Raw genomic sequence first — 18,071 nt, 5'->3', positions numbered from 1 at the left:
AGAGCCTTTAAGCCGTGCCATGGCCTTAAATGGGTCCATCCTGCGCTCTGCAGAGCTGACATCATGATGTTTGCAGATGAGTCTGTTAAATGGCCTGTGCGTGTTCTGCCCTGATGTCATGTTAGGTGAATATGCAAACCAGAATAGCCCTCCCTTTGATGTCCACCCCTGAAACATGTGATTCTTATATTTTCTGCTCAGTTATTTATGACTAGTGGCATGCAGATAAAGGGCAGTTAAAAGATCCCTCTGCATTACCGAGCCCTGCGAAAATTGGACTATGAGTGGAACTTAATCCTTCAGGGAGCTCAAGAAGCATGAGTCAGTCAGCATGGAAAATTCACAATGTGATTTTAAAAATTCTCCTTCGCTTTCAGGGCTTTGAGGAAACACGCTATATGAGGGAGAGGCGTGCCTGGCAGATATGATATCATTGTGAGCTGTCAGGAGATCAACCGCCTCTGATTTGTCTGTTCCTCTCCTCTCCTCTCCTCTCCTCTCCTCTCCTCTCCTCTCCTCTCCTCTCCTCTCTCAGGTTCATGTAAAAGTGTCAGTGCCAAAGGGCATCAAGTTTGTTGGCCATCCTGGAAAGCACCATCTCACCAGAAAGAAGTGTGTTTCTCCGGGAGAAGCTACTCCTACATCCATTGTTTTGTCTTTTACCGAACTTGGATCCGTCAACATCACAGGTAGAGCCAGAACTAATTAAACCTCCTCATGACGTCTACTTTCTTATCGTTTAAAGTTCTTTCAATGGACACACTGTAATGTCTCATGTTTATAATATTTTTTTCTATTCTCCTGTAAAAAAAAAAAAAATAGATAAATAAAAATACTTGTGCCGTGACCGTGACATTGGATCAAAATTAGGCTAAACCATGGATGATCAATTACAGTCAGTAATCAATAAGTCATACAACAATGTTGGCGTAAAACATGACAAACTGCAGCATGATAAAACTAATGATGGCCTAAACTGATTAGCGAAGCTCTATAGCTCTCGTCACATGTTTATAAAGAAGAAAGAAAAACATTTCTTGTGAGGATCGGATACAGAACTTTCATGTTTATGTAAACAATAAAGATTCGATTACGCATGCCAAAATATTATTAGGATTCATAAGTGCTCAAAAAACCTCTTGCACTATAGCTTCAGTCCCTTTAGCGTTGTGCCTTCCAAAAAGGCAAGTCCTTGACTTAGGAGAGCTTTGTTGGCGAAGATGCTGAGCTGTGTGTGATCCGGTCACCCAGCCAAGTTACAAATAGTCCCCTCCAGAGCGCATGTGAAAACAAAGCAGGCCAGCAGTGGGGGAGTAATCAGAGCTGCACTGTGACACTCAGTGGCATGTTGATGAGCTTGCAGGTCACTGACGGTCAATGGGCCCCCCATGGCCCCACTCCTAGTCCTCTGGCCCCTTGTGTTTCCTTCTCACTACACACACACAAAGAGCCGACACTGGCACAGGGCCACATGTCCAGTGGGCTCCCCAGCAAGAGAACGGGGAGTCCTTTTAGGGACATATTTCCCCTGTGTGATGTATGTTGATGTCCACAAATGACATTAGTAATGTGGCCTCATTAGTTATTGTTGACTTCACCATCGGTTTTGATGTGATTCCTCAATAACTTGACAATTTGCCAACCTCATAATTTATAAAATAATCCTTATTAGAAGTGAGTTAATCGGGTTAAGTTTTGATGTATAGATTTATAACAGTGATCACAGTGTAGTCCAGTCACATGAAAAATGCTTCTTTTTAATCACTGCTTCTGAAGTGTGTGTGAGCATTATATGCATTAACACACCTCTGACTGTGCTGTTTGTTTTCTCGATAGCGCGTGCCATTGCATACAGTGAACCAAGCTGCTGTTCAGATGGATTTCCGGCAGCAAAAATGGGGAATGATGCTGAAGAAAGAAGAATCCCTGCTGGACATGACTTCGTCCGTAGGACTGTCCTTGTGGAGGTGATTATAGCAACTCTCAGGAAAGACATCATATTGTTGCCTTATATTTGAGATAAAAGACTTTTTTTTCTTCATGTCCCTGTTGTCTGGTTTTCAGCCAGAAGGCCTGCTCAGAGAATACACCTACAGTGTCTTCTTCTGCCCTAACGGTTAGTGCTCGTGTATTAGTCTAATGTCATAAAGCATTGTGGTCCTCTGAAAGGTTTTAAGAAGGACTGCTTGACTGCTTCTCCTCCATCCAACAATAACTACACTTTTTTAATGTATTCCCGCCTTAACTGAAGTAAATCCTGAGTGTGTTGTGCATTCAATTTCACAGAGAGGATCCACATTTCCACTCCTAACAAATATGAATATCAGTATGTGAAAAAGCCGGCCAGGATGAACCAGTTCCAGGTGGCAGTGAAGACCCACAACGATGCCCATTTTGCCCTCTCTGCCAGTCCCCACGACAGCGCAGAGATGCTAGAGATTGTACTCGGGGGCAGGCAGAACACTCGCTCTTGGATTTCAGTGGGCAAGATGGGGGATCCACTGGTCAGCGCCTCGACGCCAGGCATCCTGTCGTGGGATGAGTTCCGCAGCTTCTGGATCAGCTGGAAGGGCAACACGGTACAGGTCAGTGATGGATTCACGTGTTTGTATAAAGCTGAGCTACTCTCAGTCAACAGTGTTTGTTCTTCTGTGCATGTGCCTACAATCAAATGAGAGAAAAGCCCTCAACGGGCCATGAGGTTTGTGTGTTAGGAGAACTGGCGCCGCTTTTATTTGGTGTGTCTTCCTGTAAGGTCACGCTTAATAGGCCGATGTCAGTGAGGACGCTCGGTGATCCATGGCCCGGTGCTTGCATGGCAGTCAGTGGCTGGCACACCGTTCCCCAGCCCTAGCCTCAGCATTAGCCTCGCATCATTTACCAAAGGCAGTAATTAAAAGCCCGCGTATAACAACCCAAAGCATTTCATTTATTTTCTTAGGGGGAGCTGACTGCGGTGTTTTAGGCTGGCTCTGGGGGCTCGGCCCTGCATGGTCTTTGGTTTAATATGATTGGAAAATTAAACTCTTATATCAGAGAGGAAGTGTGCTCTACATGGGTCTTTTCAAATGTTTGTTTTTGTGATCGTGTGTGGGAGGTGCATGAATCACATTGGCACCACCGAGTGTTGGCAGGAGAGCCAGCTGCAAGGGAGCAGCACCACTTTCCTGTTGCTCATTAATGCTCTCTTAGTGACACTTGCCTCCTCTTTCCAAGAATTATTTGGAATTACCTTGTTTTCTTTTTTCTTTTCAGGTGGGCCATGGCTTACATCCGTCCAATGAATCGGTGATCCTCCAGTGGGATGGCCAGTTCCAAGGACAGGTTTGAATGTTTTGTGATTTCTTTACTCTGAATGCAGATTTTATTTTGTTGTGCTTCACTTCCTCTTCAAGGTGTTTGTGTGTGTGTACTGTATACGTTTATCTTGCAGGTGCGACACATTGGCTTTTCGACAGGCTGGGGCTCAGTTGGAGAGTTTAAAATCTGGAGGAAAGAAGACTCTGATGATAACCACAATGAGGCCTTCACACTGGGGGTGCCGCACAACATGGTGCCAGGATCTGAGAGGGCCACTGCATTTATGATTGGTAGACTTTTCTTTGATTCAATGCATATGCATGATCCTGGTGATCTGAACTATTTTCTCATTCGCTTTCTATAGAGCTGTCCTACACAAGGCTGTGATCTCTTCTTTTGAACTAAGCTGAACTGCAGTAAGCTTTGCAGCTTGAACCTGTGTGTTCACCTGTTTTTAGGGGATGTCATGGGGCCAACACTAAATAACCTGGACAAGCTGCTCAGGCTGCCGTTTGGGTGTGGCGAGCAGAACATGATTCACTTTGCTCCAAACGTCTTTGTCCTGAAGTACCTGCAGAAGACCAGGCAACTCAGCCCCGAGGTTGAGAATGAAGCCACTGACTACCTGCTTCAAGGTAAATGAAAAGTATGTTTTACAGGTGGGGTGGTTTTAAGCTATGGACAAAGTGTTTCGAATGCATTTGCTGTTTACACTGTAATCTTTCATTTAAGAAAATAGGTACAAAATACTTTTTTTTTTTTTAAACATACATAAATTAGCAAAACAACATTTGATCCAGATGTTTTACAAATGCCTCCTCATGTACTTTCAGTGAGCCTGAAGGTCTTTCAGATGATGAAATGAAAAAAAGCCATTTAAGCCTCATATGAGTCAACAGATCAAATCCCTTCTGCCCAAAAGTGCACAAAGTGGCTTTCTACTGAGAGGGTGGAATGTTGTCTAATTGTTGGCAAGTTGTTTTCTGCTGTTGAGTTTTCTGGAAACTATTACAGTAAAGTTTACATTAGATGATGAATTTTGTTGGTGGAAGTGTGAAATAGTTGATAGAGGAAGCGTGTTCTGGTTAGCACTAAATACAGGGGATCACGGACTGGAACGTGGGGCTGGACTTTGTTATTCTGAGTTACCCTTTCTATCGTTCTCTTTTTATTATATTTTCCTTAAAATGTCCCACTGTTTGAAATACTGAACAATCGAAAAAGTGCAATGATTTTCACAGAATGTGAAATCTTTTTAGATGTTATTGATTTGTACACAAACTTTAAACAATCAGAAATGTTGAAGTTAAGTTATTGTAATTAATTTGGACCAGAAAACTGATTTACTAAAATATGGAGCAAAAAAAAAAAAACAGCCAAGCATCTGTATCAACTGTATTTACACATGATCAATTTTTTCCTCACTGTGACCTCCCTTTAGTATTCTGTTTCCAGTCAAGTTGTAAAGTACTCAAAGATCTTCACTCGTTATTGTCGTTTAAAGTACAACAAACATGTCACTTTCCCTTGGTGTGTTTCTCTTGTGTGAAAACACTGAAAAACAAGAACTGGCTGGTGGTCAAAATAAGTCTCCTGTCCATAATGTTTACAGGAGATCAACATTGTCCTGTATTTCTTGCTCATTACACCAACATTTAGAGTCCAGTGTCAGCTTGTTTCCTTTTGCTTCCTCTGATGGATAGATATACACATAATGTAAATAATAATTGACAAAACAACCTAGCATAAGATTGTGTTTTGTCCTTGCTTCTGCAGTGTTTGTAATGAGAACCATTTCTTCCATGATGTTAAAGATTGTGCAGATGTTTCAGCCTCAATATGAAAATGTCCTTTTCATCATGTCTGACCACTCTTAAACACTCTCTGAATACCTCTTTCACCTTTTTTTGTGTCCAGGATATCAAAGACAGTTGACCTACAAACGACAGGACGGCTCTTACAGTGCCTTTGGTGAAAGGGACTCATCTGGCAGTATGTGGTGAGTTTAGAAGTTTAACCAACTTATTTCAGCCAAGGTTTTCTGTTGCCACAATTTTCTTCGTTAACTGACATTTTGAAGGCCAAAACAGTCGGATTCAAAAATTATAGTTTCAGTACATTGTGCTCATTATTCTTTTCCTTTTCCTGCCTTTTAATCTCCTGTAAGTCTTCCATTCCTGTTTATTTCTTGATTGCGCACCCTGGGGCAAGGCAAACAGGCATACGGCGTTGATACTGAGATTATTTCTCTCAATGGGGGCCCCACTGTGTTTATTTTGAGGCACAATGTGAAAACTTCTGACTGATTTATGAACTGAAGTGGGTATTATGATCTTTATTAGAGCTAGCGCTGTGAAACAGCAGGTAACACAAAAGACAGAGAAACATAAACAAATGGAATAATTGGATCCCTGAGGTCGGCAAAGCTGTCAAGATTTACTTGCAGTCAATCAGGTTTCATACCTGTGCCGCCTTCTGAGTGGACCCATGCAGCTTTGGCCCCTCAGGCCAGCTTTTAATGCCACCATTCTGAGACAGTGTTATAGGTTTTCTGGAGCCCCATTGCCAAGAGGCTCATTATTTTTTTCAAACATGGCCCAGAAAGTAGATGTAGTGCATGATTCCTCATGACTCACTACCTGCTTGTAATTGGTAACATTAGACTGCTACGGAAAAGCCTGAACTCTTGCCCTGATGACTGTGAGAGGATATGAGGATGTAACAAGCAGTGGTTTGAGTTTCCTTTGGCACTCGGGGCAGCAAGCGTGGGTTTTGGGCACAACACAGATGGCGAGCCTTCAATAAACCTCCATCAGACACTCAATGAATCCATCAACAACACAGTTGCATCCAAAGCAAATGCTGCTTGTTTTTTTCTTTTTTTAATTTCCAGAGTTCATGTACAGAGCTGTGCTTTTACTACATGCAAAAAATAAACAACGCAGTCTTAGTGTTTCTCAGTGTGTGGAGGTTTATCTGAGTCGAGCTTATAATTAAAAGGCTGAACATGTAGTTGGCAGGAGGATGGTGTTGGTCATCTGTGAAGTCAGGGCTGCCGCGACACAGTGCGAGCTGAGGGTCACTAACGTAATGCTAACAGGGAGACACTGACAGACACTGACAACAAATTATAATTTAGGTTTTAAAATCTGACTTATTTTTGTATTGAGGTGAACTATGATATTCTGCTCTTGCAACATACAGATTCGAGGTCACAATCAAATTAGCCAAAAAATTAGCACTTTATTGAAGTTCCTCAGTACATGAAGGAATGAAGTGACTGCTGAAAATAAACAATCAGCTATTAACTATTTGTTTGTTGAAGTAGTTTGTTTTAAAGCTATAGTGCGTAACTTCGGTCGCCCCCTAGCGGAATTCTGCGTTCTTACAACATTAAAGCCGGCGCTTCCACATGACATACGCCCAGGTGTCCCCGGTGTCCCCCCCTCCTCCTCTCCCCTAACTGCTGCCAGGTGATTCGCGTTTCCACAGCGTGAATCAATGATGGAAACGGTTTTTATTCAGTGTGAATAAGGACAGCTGGTGAAAAAAAGATGGACTCTTCCAAAGAGGTAATTATTGTTTTTTTTTTTTTTTTTTTTTTTTTTTTGCCACAGAAACGCAAATAGCTTATTACAAACGGGAGACAAGGTGCCTGCTTTCTCCACCGAGGAAAAGCCACGCCAATACAAATCCTCGTTTGCCTTCTCCGTCGGTCACTTTCCTTCTTCGCCAGCAATCCTTCTGCCGACCGTCCAGGCTTTTCTTTTGGTGGTAGGATCCACTTCAGGACTCTTTCTCGGCCATTTCTGCCTGAGCTCTGCCTGTCGCTATGAGACCCTCCGCGCGTCCTCCCCCTCCCTTCTTGTTGTGACGTAAATGCGGAATTTCCTGCGCGCCAGCACGGGAATGTCGCCGGTCGACAAGCAAAGCAAGAATTATATATATTGAAAAATCCCGCGAGATGTTAGAGTAGCCGATCGGCTTAATCTGCATTTTGTCATCTCCACTAGTCGTGGCTTGGCTAAAACGGACATTCATAGACATTTAAAGTTACGCACTATAGCTTTAATTACCTCTGTCAATCACGTGCAGGTAGTTGTGGTGTTGCCGTAACACATTAGCTGAGCTGTCAGCTAAGTCAAGTTTAAAGATTTTTATAAACTGATGACATTGAGAAGCTGCAGATAAACTAAAAACATACTGATAGCAGTAAATAACCTATTATAAAAGTGAGCTATTTTTTTTATTTAAGGCCTCAAATGCCTGACAGGCAGTACGGACACAGCCGATCCTCCGCAGCTCAACAACTGCATTCATGTAGATGAGAGTAAAAAGTGAGAACCTCATTACAACTTTAAGGATTGTAACAGTTTAACAGTGTTGGGAGCCCCATAGTTCTGTTTAAAAAAGGCTACCCACCACAGTGTTTTTGATTTTGTAATAATTATTAGTAATAGAATTATTTCAACTTTTATACAAGCACGGACACACACACACACCCCAGTATTGAGCGGCTTTGTTTTTTGTACTAACCAGATTTGATGAAACTTTGGTTTTAGCCCCTACAAGTTTTCTCCTCTCCGCTTGTCTCAGCTTGCGTTGATTCACCTCAATCACACAATTCTCTCCCATTACTGCGTCTTACCTGGTTACTGGGTCCTCCGTGATCCATATGTTTATCACCATACTACACAAAAATGGATGACACCGTGTTGTTGCAGACATTAAGTCCTTGGTCCAGACATGACTCTGTCCTAAAAGTTTGGAAAACAGTTTTAAAGTAAATTAAGCTGTTAAGGTTTTACTTTTCTCCTTTTTTTTTTATTTGTAATGACGGGGAAAAAAATAACACTAAACCTAAAAGTGGGCTTCAACAAATTTGTAAAAGGCTGCATCTTCCTAATGTGATGGTCTTTGAAGAATGGGGAAGTGGCTTTTTTTTTTCATTTTCTCAGACAGTTTTCATTTTTTTGGAGCTGCTGCATGTTGAGGCTGGCATGGCATGTGTGTCTGCCCAATGACTAATCTGACAGCGTTCGGAGGGTTGGGGGGCTGAATACCACAGATTGAATTCCGTGATATCTGCTGCTGTATTAATCTAATATCTATTGCTACTCCTGTGCCAAATGGGCAAACCAGCAAGGGTTTCCTTGTTTCTTTCTCTGTTGCTTGTCTGTCACTGTGGAGTTGGAGCAGTTCCTGGGGCCATTTTTAAAGTCTATAAATTTGGTATAATCAGTAAGAGTGCACATAACATTTAGAACTTCAGTTTTGTTTTGGCTGATTTCCATTTCTACCTGAAGTTGACATAAATTAATTTAAGACAGTTTACCAAAAACAAAACATGAGGTTCTTCAAAAAAAGTCCTGGTTAAAGGTGCATGAAGGAGTTTGCACATTTTATGCGAAACAACGGCCCCTGCAGGCCTTGGGCATAACTGCAGCTTAGTGAAACGCTCGTGCCTGTGGCTTGCGTCCATGTACATGCACGGAAGAGGGGAACTCCTTCCTCGCTCTTTAAGTAGTGCTCGAGTAAAATTTAAGTTTCTTTTGCCTGCTGGGGTCTGTGCTGGAGTTGTGGCAGTGCTAGAAGCTGGTCTTTTCTTACTTTCTGGAAGATCCATCCTCAATACTGTTCAGTTGTTGCTGCTTAGCATCTGGCGGAGTAATGGCGGACAAAACGAAACCTCAGGATATCAAGCCAGCAGGAGCGCGCATTACGTCACATCATCTCAAATTCTCCCCAAAAAATTTGTGGCGCTGGACCGGCACTGCAACTTTCAAGCGACAATTTAGCGCTGTTAGCGGTACTTACAGTGAATATGTCAGGGCACATTGTACACACCATTGAATATTTGTAATGTATTTATGGTGGAAAATAAGTTTTTTTTTAAAGTTGAAAAACTCCTTAATGCACCTTTAAGGAGATAGTAACGGCCTACAAACACTGAAAAATAAAAGTCACTCTGACTTCTAAAGTCATTCAAATTCTGTAAATTGCCAGCTGTGAAACACATTACTTAATTATCTTTAAAACAGAACAAATCAACCAAAAAAAAACCTCATCTTCCCTTTGAACCTTTGAAGTGTGGCGCAGGATAAGAGCAGCTTGGAGAGGGGAGTTGACAGTGAGAAGTCTGAAAACAGGAAAAACAGCGAAGGGAGGGGTGAGGCTCATGGGAGGGTGACCCCAGTTGAGGGCTAAGTGGTGGAAGTGAGCTTTTCTAGTGCTTCCTTCCTTCCCTTAAGCTAAATCATATTTACACTTTCCAATACCTTTCCCTGAGGCACGTCACTGACACAATATTACTCAAGATTATAAATTCCAGCAGGCCTGTGGCTCCATCCCAGTTGTTTGATCTCCATGGAGGTTCCTGCCAGGGACAACTTTGTGTTCTGGTTTATGGCACCAAAGTTGTTTTTTCAACTATCCCGCTCAACATACACTCCACCCGGTGCTCTTTTTCTTGGACTGCGATCTCACGTTGCAAGCTGTATTGATAAACTACAGTGAGGCCTGTTTGTTTATCCCTTGGTTTTCCTCTTGTGTTTTTCCTCTTTTCATGGTAAACAACTTGCCTCATCTTCTGAGTCACGCATGGTCCGGCCCGCTGTAATGAAACATCGTGCTGTCGATGAGCAGTTGTTAGCCAAAGAGGACAACTTTCAACAACTACCGGGAGGTCTGTTGTTTATGGATGAGTGTATGTTTATTAGCTCAGCCGCGTCCCCCAGGGATGACCTTGGCCTCTCTTCGTCACTTCTTCGGTTTCTCTCCACCATGGCCCACTAAAAACCGTGGCCCATAAACTTTCAGTCGCTCTTCCAGGACAGCCGGATTCATACCCTTCATCCCCGGGATCTGTGTTTGTATAAGTTGTGGAATGCTTTTGGGGAATCTTCAACTCGCAACGAGAAACATACTTGATTGGCCCGTGTGCGATTTCACATTCTCAAGAGCACAGCTGCCACATCCTGTAGCACTGATCAAACCCTGCCGCTCCCATCTGCTCCCCTCCTCACTTCCTTTCTTTTTTTCCATTTCATCAGATCATCTATACATACCAGCCCTCTTGGACAAAAACATCCCTCCATCTATGCTCTTCTCTATCAGCCCTCCCTCCCCCCTCTGCTGACAGACCGAAAGAGTGTGACTTGTTGAAAAACTTCTCATTCCTCTGAAATGGTGATTGCCTTTTAAAGTCTTGTGAAGTGTGATAAGCATTTTCAGGGATTTGCCAGCACATGTTGGAAAGGATCTTTGATATAGTCCTCCACCCTCACTTGTCTTTTTTTCCATCTTACCCTCTTCACCTCCATCTGTCCTTCTTCTATCTAGGTTGACAGCGTTCGTGCTGAAGTCCTTCGCTCAGTCTCGGGGTTTTATCTTCATCGACCCCGAGGAGCTCCGGGCAGCCAAGTCCTGGCTCATCAAACACCAGCGAAAGGATGGATCCTTCCCTGCCATGGGACGCATTCTCAACAAAGACCTGCAGGTAGGCCCGCGTCTGGAGGTGATGAGTGGCTGTGGAGTAGTTCACTTTTCTGTGCTTACAAAGCAGGAACATATTCACCCAGCCACTCTGTACAGTTTTAATTTTCTGTGGACAGGTTACCGATCCCTCACCAGGTCGACGCAAAAGCACATAATTCACACACTCTTACACTCGATGCCTCTGGATAACTTGGCGTCTCCAAGTAAACCTCAAGTCCAATTTTTTGGGACATTTACAGGAGACCAGAGAACCAGAGCTAATTCACAGAGATCATGCAAAAAGAAATGCTTGAATTAAAGCAGGTACATTGCCGCTGTGCTGAGCCATGATGTGATCTGATGATAGAACTGATCAAGACTGGCTTGATGAAAAATGGAAATCTGCAAATTCTTTAAATTAACGTTGTTGCTCTACATTTCTTGGTGTTACCGTTGCTACCACATGGCAGCATAAAATGTAAAGAATGCATAAAAGATTTTTGGAATAACATTCATGCTGGGATGACATGAGAGCTGAGGAGTTCATGAAGAGGTTCTGAAATTAAATGAAAGCTAATGTTTGCCCTCGTTCACAGGGAGGGATCCACGGGAAGATTTCACTCACAGCTTACGTAGTGGCAGCTCTGTTGGAAACAGGGATAACCACAGAGGTAAGCAATCCAACATTTTAATTAACTGCAGATTATTTCGCCTCAAAGGAAAGAATCAGACACCACAAATATAGTTTAATGTTGTTGTACTGGTTTTGCTCATAAAGATTTTGGCTAAAATATACTGTGTCTGGTTAACAAGTACTTCAGTGTCATTCAACAGATTAATCTATGATTGAACTGAGTTTCAGGGAGCAAAGTTTATAATCATGAAGTGTAGCCTGTCCCGCTCGAACTGTCCCACTTAAACAGCTTACCATTTTTCGCACATCCGACCAGCCCGGATCGTGTGTGAACATATCACTGCATTCCTAATAGCTGCAAAGAGGGATGTGCTGGCAGTCAGCCTACTCAAATTTGTTATGCCCCGGCGCTGTTAATGTAATGTCTAATCATGCTCAGAGTGCTTCAAAGGATCCGTTCTGAGGTGCAGACAGTTGAAACCTTCTGTCGGCACTCTGCCTTTTCTTTTGTCACACATACTTTCTCCTTTTCTCTCTTTCTTGGATTCAATAGTTAAATAATTAGTTTGCGGTGATTTCTGTCTGAATATACTGTAAATTTCAGAGATTAAAACTCCTAAATCTTTCAGTGCCTCCATGTGTGTGTAGTTGACTCTTTGATTTAACATTTCCTCCCCTTGGATCCTCTCCATTCATCTGCCCACCACCCCCGTGATCTGCTGTCTAACCAAAAGGTTTTCTTCAGAGAATGCGTCCTTTTACTACTGATAAAAACTGAAGAAGGTATCCTTCACTTCAAAGCCGTACCCTTGACTCCTTACAATTTCACTTAATTAAAAGATGACTGCTGCAATTACAATGACTGATTTTGGTAGCCTATCATCTCTGGGATGATGGGGAAGGTCACGTATGCATGAGATGAAAGACTTCTAATGGCCAAAATTAATGTTTATGCAGTAACTGCATCTTCACAAAGGAGACAGTTGTGCACATACATGGGGTAGCCTCCATCCAGCTTTACACTGAGATCATGTTTGTGCATATAAACTCTGCCTTATGATCTCAAAAAGAAAAAAGATAAGACTATGTTTCCTTCAGACAAGATTAAATCACAGTAGATTCCAGTGTACTCCCACAAACTCTTGACTTTGTTTAGGTGTTGTTAGTACACAGTGGGGCATGGCTGAACGCCGACTATCCATCTTTTGTATCAGTTTCATCACAGGATGTCTAAATCTGAGCTAACAATGGTGAAAGTCACTGTGAAACCTGGACAGGTTCCCTGTTAGTCAGAGAGACAGATAGCCACAAGCTCAGTTACATCTTCAGGAAATCAAAAAACATTGATTGAACTGATAGGAATATCTGTGATATGAAACTTAAGTTTCAAAATATTTGCATCCATGCATAGGGTGAACATGCAAACTGCACAAAAGAAAAAGGCCCCGCACATCCATTTGGTCCACTTGGATCAAATCGTCTTCACCAGATTTCTCAAATGCACTGAAAACAGAATCAACACAGTTGTTGGAAGTCGTTTCTCCTCTGCACAGTGCACGTCGTTAACTGTTCACATTTTCACGTTATCTTTGGGGCTGTCCTCTCTGGTCCAGGAAGAGAAGGTGGCGGTGGCCAAAGCCAAGGATTTCCTGGAGAGCAACACATACTCTGCCGATGATCCTTACACTACCGCCCTGTCTGCATACGCCTTGGCTCTGCTCCGGAGCCCCTACGCCCCCCTGGCTTTGCGCCGCCTCAACCACATGGCCATCACTCAAGGTACTCCTGCACATCTCTGTGGGCCAAATCTCCATGTTCATCAGCTTTCATTCAGTCAGCTGTTTTTTCAAGGAACAGGTGACTTATGTAGGTTGAATGCATGATAAAAACAAACTGATGTGCTATAACAAAAAGTCATGATGTGAAAGCAATTAACGCACACGTTCATCTGAAAACTTAGAAATTTAATGTTGTTGCAGATTTACACTTACGACTCCCTTATTTAGGAGTAGCCATGTTTTGAAGAAACAGTCAGAAGCAAACATTTTGACAGTAGCTGCTGTAGCTCTCAACAGCAATTCAATTCATTCCTCCCTGCTCCCTTCTGTTTCTTATCTGGCTCCTGGTTTCCTTTGGCCATTTCCTTCTGTTCCTTTTGACTAAAACTTTCTTGGCAGGTCTGCTGCATTTGAAGGGGAAAAAGAAAAATGTTCCTGATCAGAATAGTTTAATTCTCTGAGTATGATAAAACCCAGATGGTTTACCCACCTGTCTTTATTGCATCCGTTGTAGATGGACTCACACACTGGAGCCTGACTGGCAGCACAATGACTGATGAAGACACCTTCATGGGCTTCAGCGATGGCCTCTCACAATCAGGTACATTTTACAACGCTAATATTTATTATCACCTTCTCGCCTAATGTAATACATTGGCGATAGCATTGCCGGATTTTAAAATTTTTATGAACCACACAGATAGATTAATTTTTTTCTTACAATTTCTTAGCAATAAAGCTCAGAAATCAAATGCCGCTCATTTTCAGTACTTGTTGTTTGTTCCCAGTTGTGTCTGCTGAGGTGGAGATGACGGCCTATGGTCTTCTGACCTACACTTTGCTGGGTGACGTAGCTTCTGCCCTGCCTGTGGTCAAATGGCTCTCACAGCAAAGGAATGCATTGGGAGGCTTCTCCTCGACGCAGGTACCCCCCCACCCCCCTTCTTCTTTTCTTTTCTGTATCACTACTGGAGACGAAGGACTTTGTCATCCTATCGATCTATGTAACTTTTCTTAAATCTTCAACAGGATACGTGCGTGGCTCTGCACGCTCTGTCCGAGTATGCCATCCTGTCATATGTCAGTGGAGTAAACCTCACCATCTCGCTGGCCTCCACCAACCTGGACTTCCAGGAGACCTTTGAGCTCAACAGAGACAACAAAAAACTCCTTCAGAGTGCCAAGGTGAACTAAAAACAGAAATTGTTTGATGTTTTATTTACTTATTTCAAGGCTCCTCGTTATTTTTCAGGATGATCAATAAGAAATGCGTGTGTGATTTTGTTTAGGTGGGAGGCACCAGGTCAAAATGAATTGCCAAAGATGAGCAGCCATGTATAAGAGCCACTCTGGCGTTAATCTATAACTTCTGTGTTTCTGTGTTCAGTTCCTTTGGAATAAAAAATGTCACACTTATCAAACCCAGTTTAACTAGGCTAAATTACCCCAATGCCGTGTGTTGGCCTGTTGATTTAAAAACTGTGTTATAATGGCTACATGTTACACTCATGACTGTGTGGACATGAATGACCTTTGGCTCGGTCAATGGGTGTCCAGTCAGCATTTTTGGAGTGGTTCAGGTGAGAGTGCGGTAGTTTCTCTTTGCATGCTTCTGCACCATGATTAGTGGTGTCAGCTTAATTTGAGGCAATTAAGACTTGCTGGTTAGTAGCCAAGGGAACCACTAGTGGCTGTGCAGCAGCCTACAGCATTCATTCTGGTGATAAATGACTCATTCACCTCTCCCTGCCCCCTCTGGCTCTCTTTGTTTCTCCTCTTTCTTCTGTCTCACTTTTTTCAGATCCCAAGTATTCCCACAGGCCTATTCGTCAGTGCAAAGGGAGAGGGCTGCTGCCTTATGCAGGTAATGTAGTGCTGTTACCATAAGCTTCCAGAAACACACATTTGCAGTCTTGAAACTTTCCCATAATGGAGCCATAATGCAGGGATTACTTCAGTGAGTCACGGCAGGAAGGAGTTAGTTCCTGCAGTCCGGTGATGCCGGAATTCCTGCATGAAACTTGTTGTAATCTGGTAAAAATTAGCCTTTTGCTTTGAAGTGCGTTGGGTCCCGTTGTCTCTCTCTACCTTGTCACAAACAAAACCCTTTTTATAAACAACAGTTATTTCTTTCTGTCTTTGGCAGATGATATTCAGTCCTCTTATCATTCATGTTTGAACTTTTGTCTGCTTTGAGACCAAAACAACTTATAAATGAAAAAACATGTATCATCAAAGATGCTTGTAGTCCTGTTTTTTTTTTGTTTTGTTTTTTTTTTTTTTGGGGGGGGGGGACTTTTCTGTGAAAATGAGTATGGCAGAGCCAGCCACAGTGGAGGATGTTGTGGCCGGCTGTGCAGCTCCTAAGTTTTCTTCCAACTTCCTTAGCTATGTTTCTCAAAGACAGCATTTTTTTCTTCACACCCCTTTTTCTTTCTCCTTTTCTACTATCTGCACCTCTTTGTGCATCAACACACCCCTTTGACAGCCCCCGAGGCCAGGCAGCACCTGGGCTCTACAAGAGCGGAGCAATCAAAGAGCCCGTGCGTGTTTGTCAGCACGCTGTGTGCAATGAGCAAATGTCCAGCACTCATTCGTGCATCCCATCATTTACTGGCTTTTCTAAAGTCTCCAATCACACTGCATGATTTATTCAGGATGTGTACACTTCTGGGAATACTAATCTCCTGTGAAATAAAAGAGTGTCATTACCATGACTTGACCCTCAGGCTGAAATAGTAGTCTGCTGAATGCATGTTATGTGTCCAGAGAAGATGATTTGTGAGTTATGCTTTTTCAGTGTTTTTCTTCCCTTTTTAGTCCCAGAGGTCATGAGATTTTAACTCTTTGTTGCCAGTTTGGGACGCAACAATGAAGTAAATGTTTTGTCATTAATAACTAAAAAAAAAAGACAAAACCTACCTTTGCTCCTTCACAAAACACTTTGCTGACAAAGTACACCATATATTTAAAATTGAATTTCAGTCACACCATCAATGTGCTTTTTCAAAACCAAAGTGTCTTCATCTCTTCTATTGTTTATCACTTCAGATGAAGATCTATAAGATGAATGAATACTGCCTCAAGATCTACTTAGTACTTCCAGTCATATATACCACTTCCGTTGGTTTACAATTGTGGAGTCTGTTGCTGATCCTGGCTGGTTATGAGCGACCAGTTCATTGCAGCAGAAACAATCAAACATGTACTTTCACACATAGAACAATTAACTTCTAATGCATGTGTGTGCACACCACCGTATGGCGCTGTACTTTAAACCTGATGGACCTAATCATGTTAACAGCAGGTGATGGGGCTCAGGTGAGTGCAGCGTTCTACACAAGGAACAACTGAAGATTTTATGAATCTCAATACTTTTTAGGTTTTTCATGACTCTCAAAAAATTGTAATCGACAGAACATCACCACCGACTTTAGAACTTTAGAAAGCTGCAAATTTTTGAATTAAAACTTTTCCTAGTAATATTGGAATTCATTCTGAAAACTCAAATCAGACTTCTTAAATAGTTTCTGGTTTAATTCTTGACCCAGAGTATTGATCCTTATGATGACGCTGAGGAAGAATATCGGGGATTACTAGAACCAAGATGCTTAGGTCGCGAGAAATACAAAGGGCCTGAATCTTTTTGTGCTTATTATTAAAAAAATTGCAAACGTGAAATGTGAAATGTGAAATTGTGCAAAAAAAAAAAAAAACACGTGGAGGATGATCTGGGTGCACAGAGGATTGTGTCCAGCAGATGTGCAATGTAACACGTGCTATCCATTTAGTGTGTTTGTGTTAATTACAGCACAATGTTGGGTGTGTCTTCCAGAGTGAAATACTGGGAACAGTGTACACATAGCTTAATCTATCATTCATAATGTGATCTGCAATGCTTCAAAGCTGTTGTCTTTATATGATTGAGTGTGTTTATACCATGATGGAAAGAATCAGCCAATCAGTTATTGCTGTATTTTGGTGAGAGGCATTTCCTCTGCTGGGCTATCACCTGATTTATTTGTGAATGCTACACTGTTTTTGTGGTGTTTTTTTGCACAGCTTTGCAGATAAATTCCCATATTCCATTTTTAACAGTTTTTTTTTTTATTTTTGATGTCCAATATGTTTGTTCCCTTTCTTCACCAATTTGTCCTACTCCATTTTTTTTAAAATCAAATTTAATTTTTTTAAAAAGTAGCACATTGGCTCAACAAAGTGAGATGACCAATGAGACTATGATAGAAAAAGGAAGTGTCTTTATTGCTTCCCTTTCAGATAAAAGCTGCTCTCTTTCGCTGTTGAAAATAACAATTTGATGTCATTCCTTTTTTTTTTTTTTTTTTTTGCTTATCTGTAGATCGATGTTTCGTACAATGTACCTGATCCAGTATCCAAACCAGCCTTCCAGCTCAAAGTGGTTCTGAAGGAGCCTTTTCAGGATCGACATCTGCAGCCCTCCTCATCTTCATCACCGTCCCGTCAAGCAAACTCGCGCTCCCGTAGCCGAGCCGACAACCGCTCTGAGCTCATCCGAAGGCGTCGGGCACCCATTGACGACGACGATCCTGCAGCCCATCAGGATAAAATGGACTTCCACATCACTTTGGAAGTTTGTGCCAGGTAAAAATTAAGTTCGTCTCAAGCTTGTTTAAAAAGCTGCCTCATGGAAAGATCGCAATTCATTGTGATCCTTTTTATTTTCTAGGTGGCTCCATTCAGGTTCATCTAACATGGCCGTTATTGAAGTTCCTATGATTTCTGGTTTCCGAGCGGATGTTGAAAGTCTTGAGAGGGTATGTAATAGCACAGACACACATTACCAGCATACATGTTCTAAGTGCTGAACATAGCCAGACTCTGAGACATTCAATGGCTTTGCT

At 42.2% G+C, this 18,071-nt stretch overlaps 1 protein-coding gene across 1 annotated transcript in view; it reads left to right on the top strand.

The window, feature by feature from the left end:
- Positions 1 to 18,071, top strand: part of cpamd8 (C3 and PZP like alpha-2-macroglobulin domain containing 8) — a 43,708-nt gene that overhangs the window by 16,876 nt on the left and 8,761 nt on the right. The window contains exons 21-37 of the mRNA XM_030082718.1: positions 536 to 689; positions 1,837 to 1,967; positions 2,065 to 2,116; positions 2,287 to 2,585; positions 3,256 to 3,324; positions 3,434 to 3,590; positions 3,759 to 3,935; positions 5,218 to 5,299; positions 10,642 to 10,798; positions 11,373 to 11,447; positions 13,024 to 13,189; positions 13,703 to 13,789; positions 13,977 to 14,113; positions 14,218 to 14,373; positions 14,990 to 15,052; positions 17,549 to 17,811; positions 17,897 to 17,984. Coding sequence (XP_029938578.1) covers positions 536 to 689; positions 1,837 to 1,967; positions 2,065 to 2,116; positions 2,287 to 2,585; positions 3,256 to 3,324; positions 3,434 to 3,590; positions 3,759 to 3,935; positions 5,218 to 5,299; positions 10,642 to 10,798; positions 11,373 to 11,447; positions 13,024 to 13,189; positions 13,703 to 13,789; positions 13,977 to 14,113; positions 14,218 to 14,373; positions 14,990 to 15,052; positions 17,549 to 17,811; positions 17,897 to 17,984 — 2,313 coding nt within the window. The remainder of the gene's footprint in view (positions 1 to 535; positions 690 to 1,836; positions 1,968 to 2,064; positions 2,117 to 2,286; positions 2,586 to 3,255; positions 3,325 to 3,433; positions 3,591 to 3,758; positions 3,936 to 5,217; positions 5,300 to 10,641; positions 10,799 to 11,372; positions 11,448 to 13,023; positions 13,190 to 13,702; positions 13,790 to 13,976; positions 14,114 to 14,217; positions 14,374 to 14,989; positions 15,053 to 17,548; positions 17,812 to 17,896; positions 17,985 to 18,071) is intronic.

The sequence above is a fragment of the Salarias fasciatus genome, chromosome 23, assembly GCF_902148845.1.
Source record: "Salarias fasciatus chromosome 23, fSalaFa1.1, whole genome shotgun sequence".
NCBI lineage: Eukaryota > Metazoa > Chordata > Actinopteri > Blenniiformes > Blenniidae > Salarias > Salarias fasciatus.
This window is presented reverse-complemented; position numbering and strand designations above follow the sequence as displayed.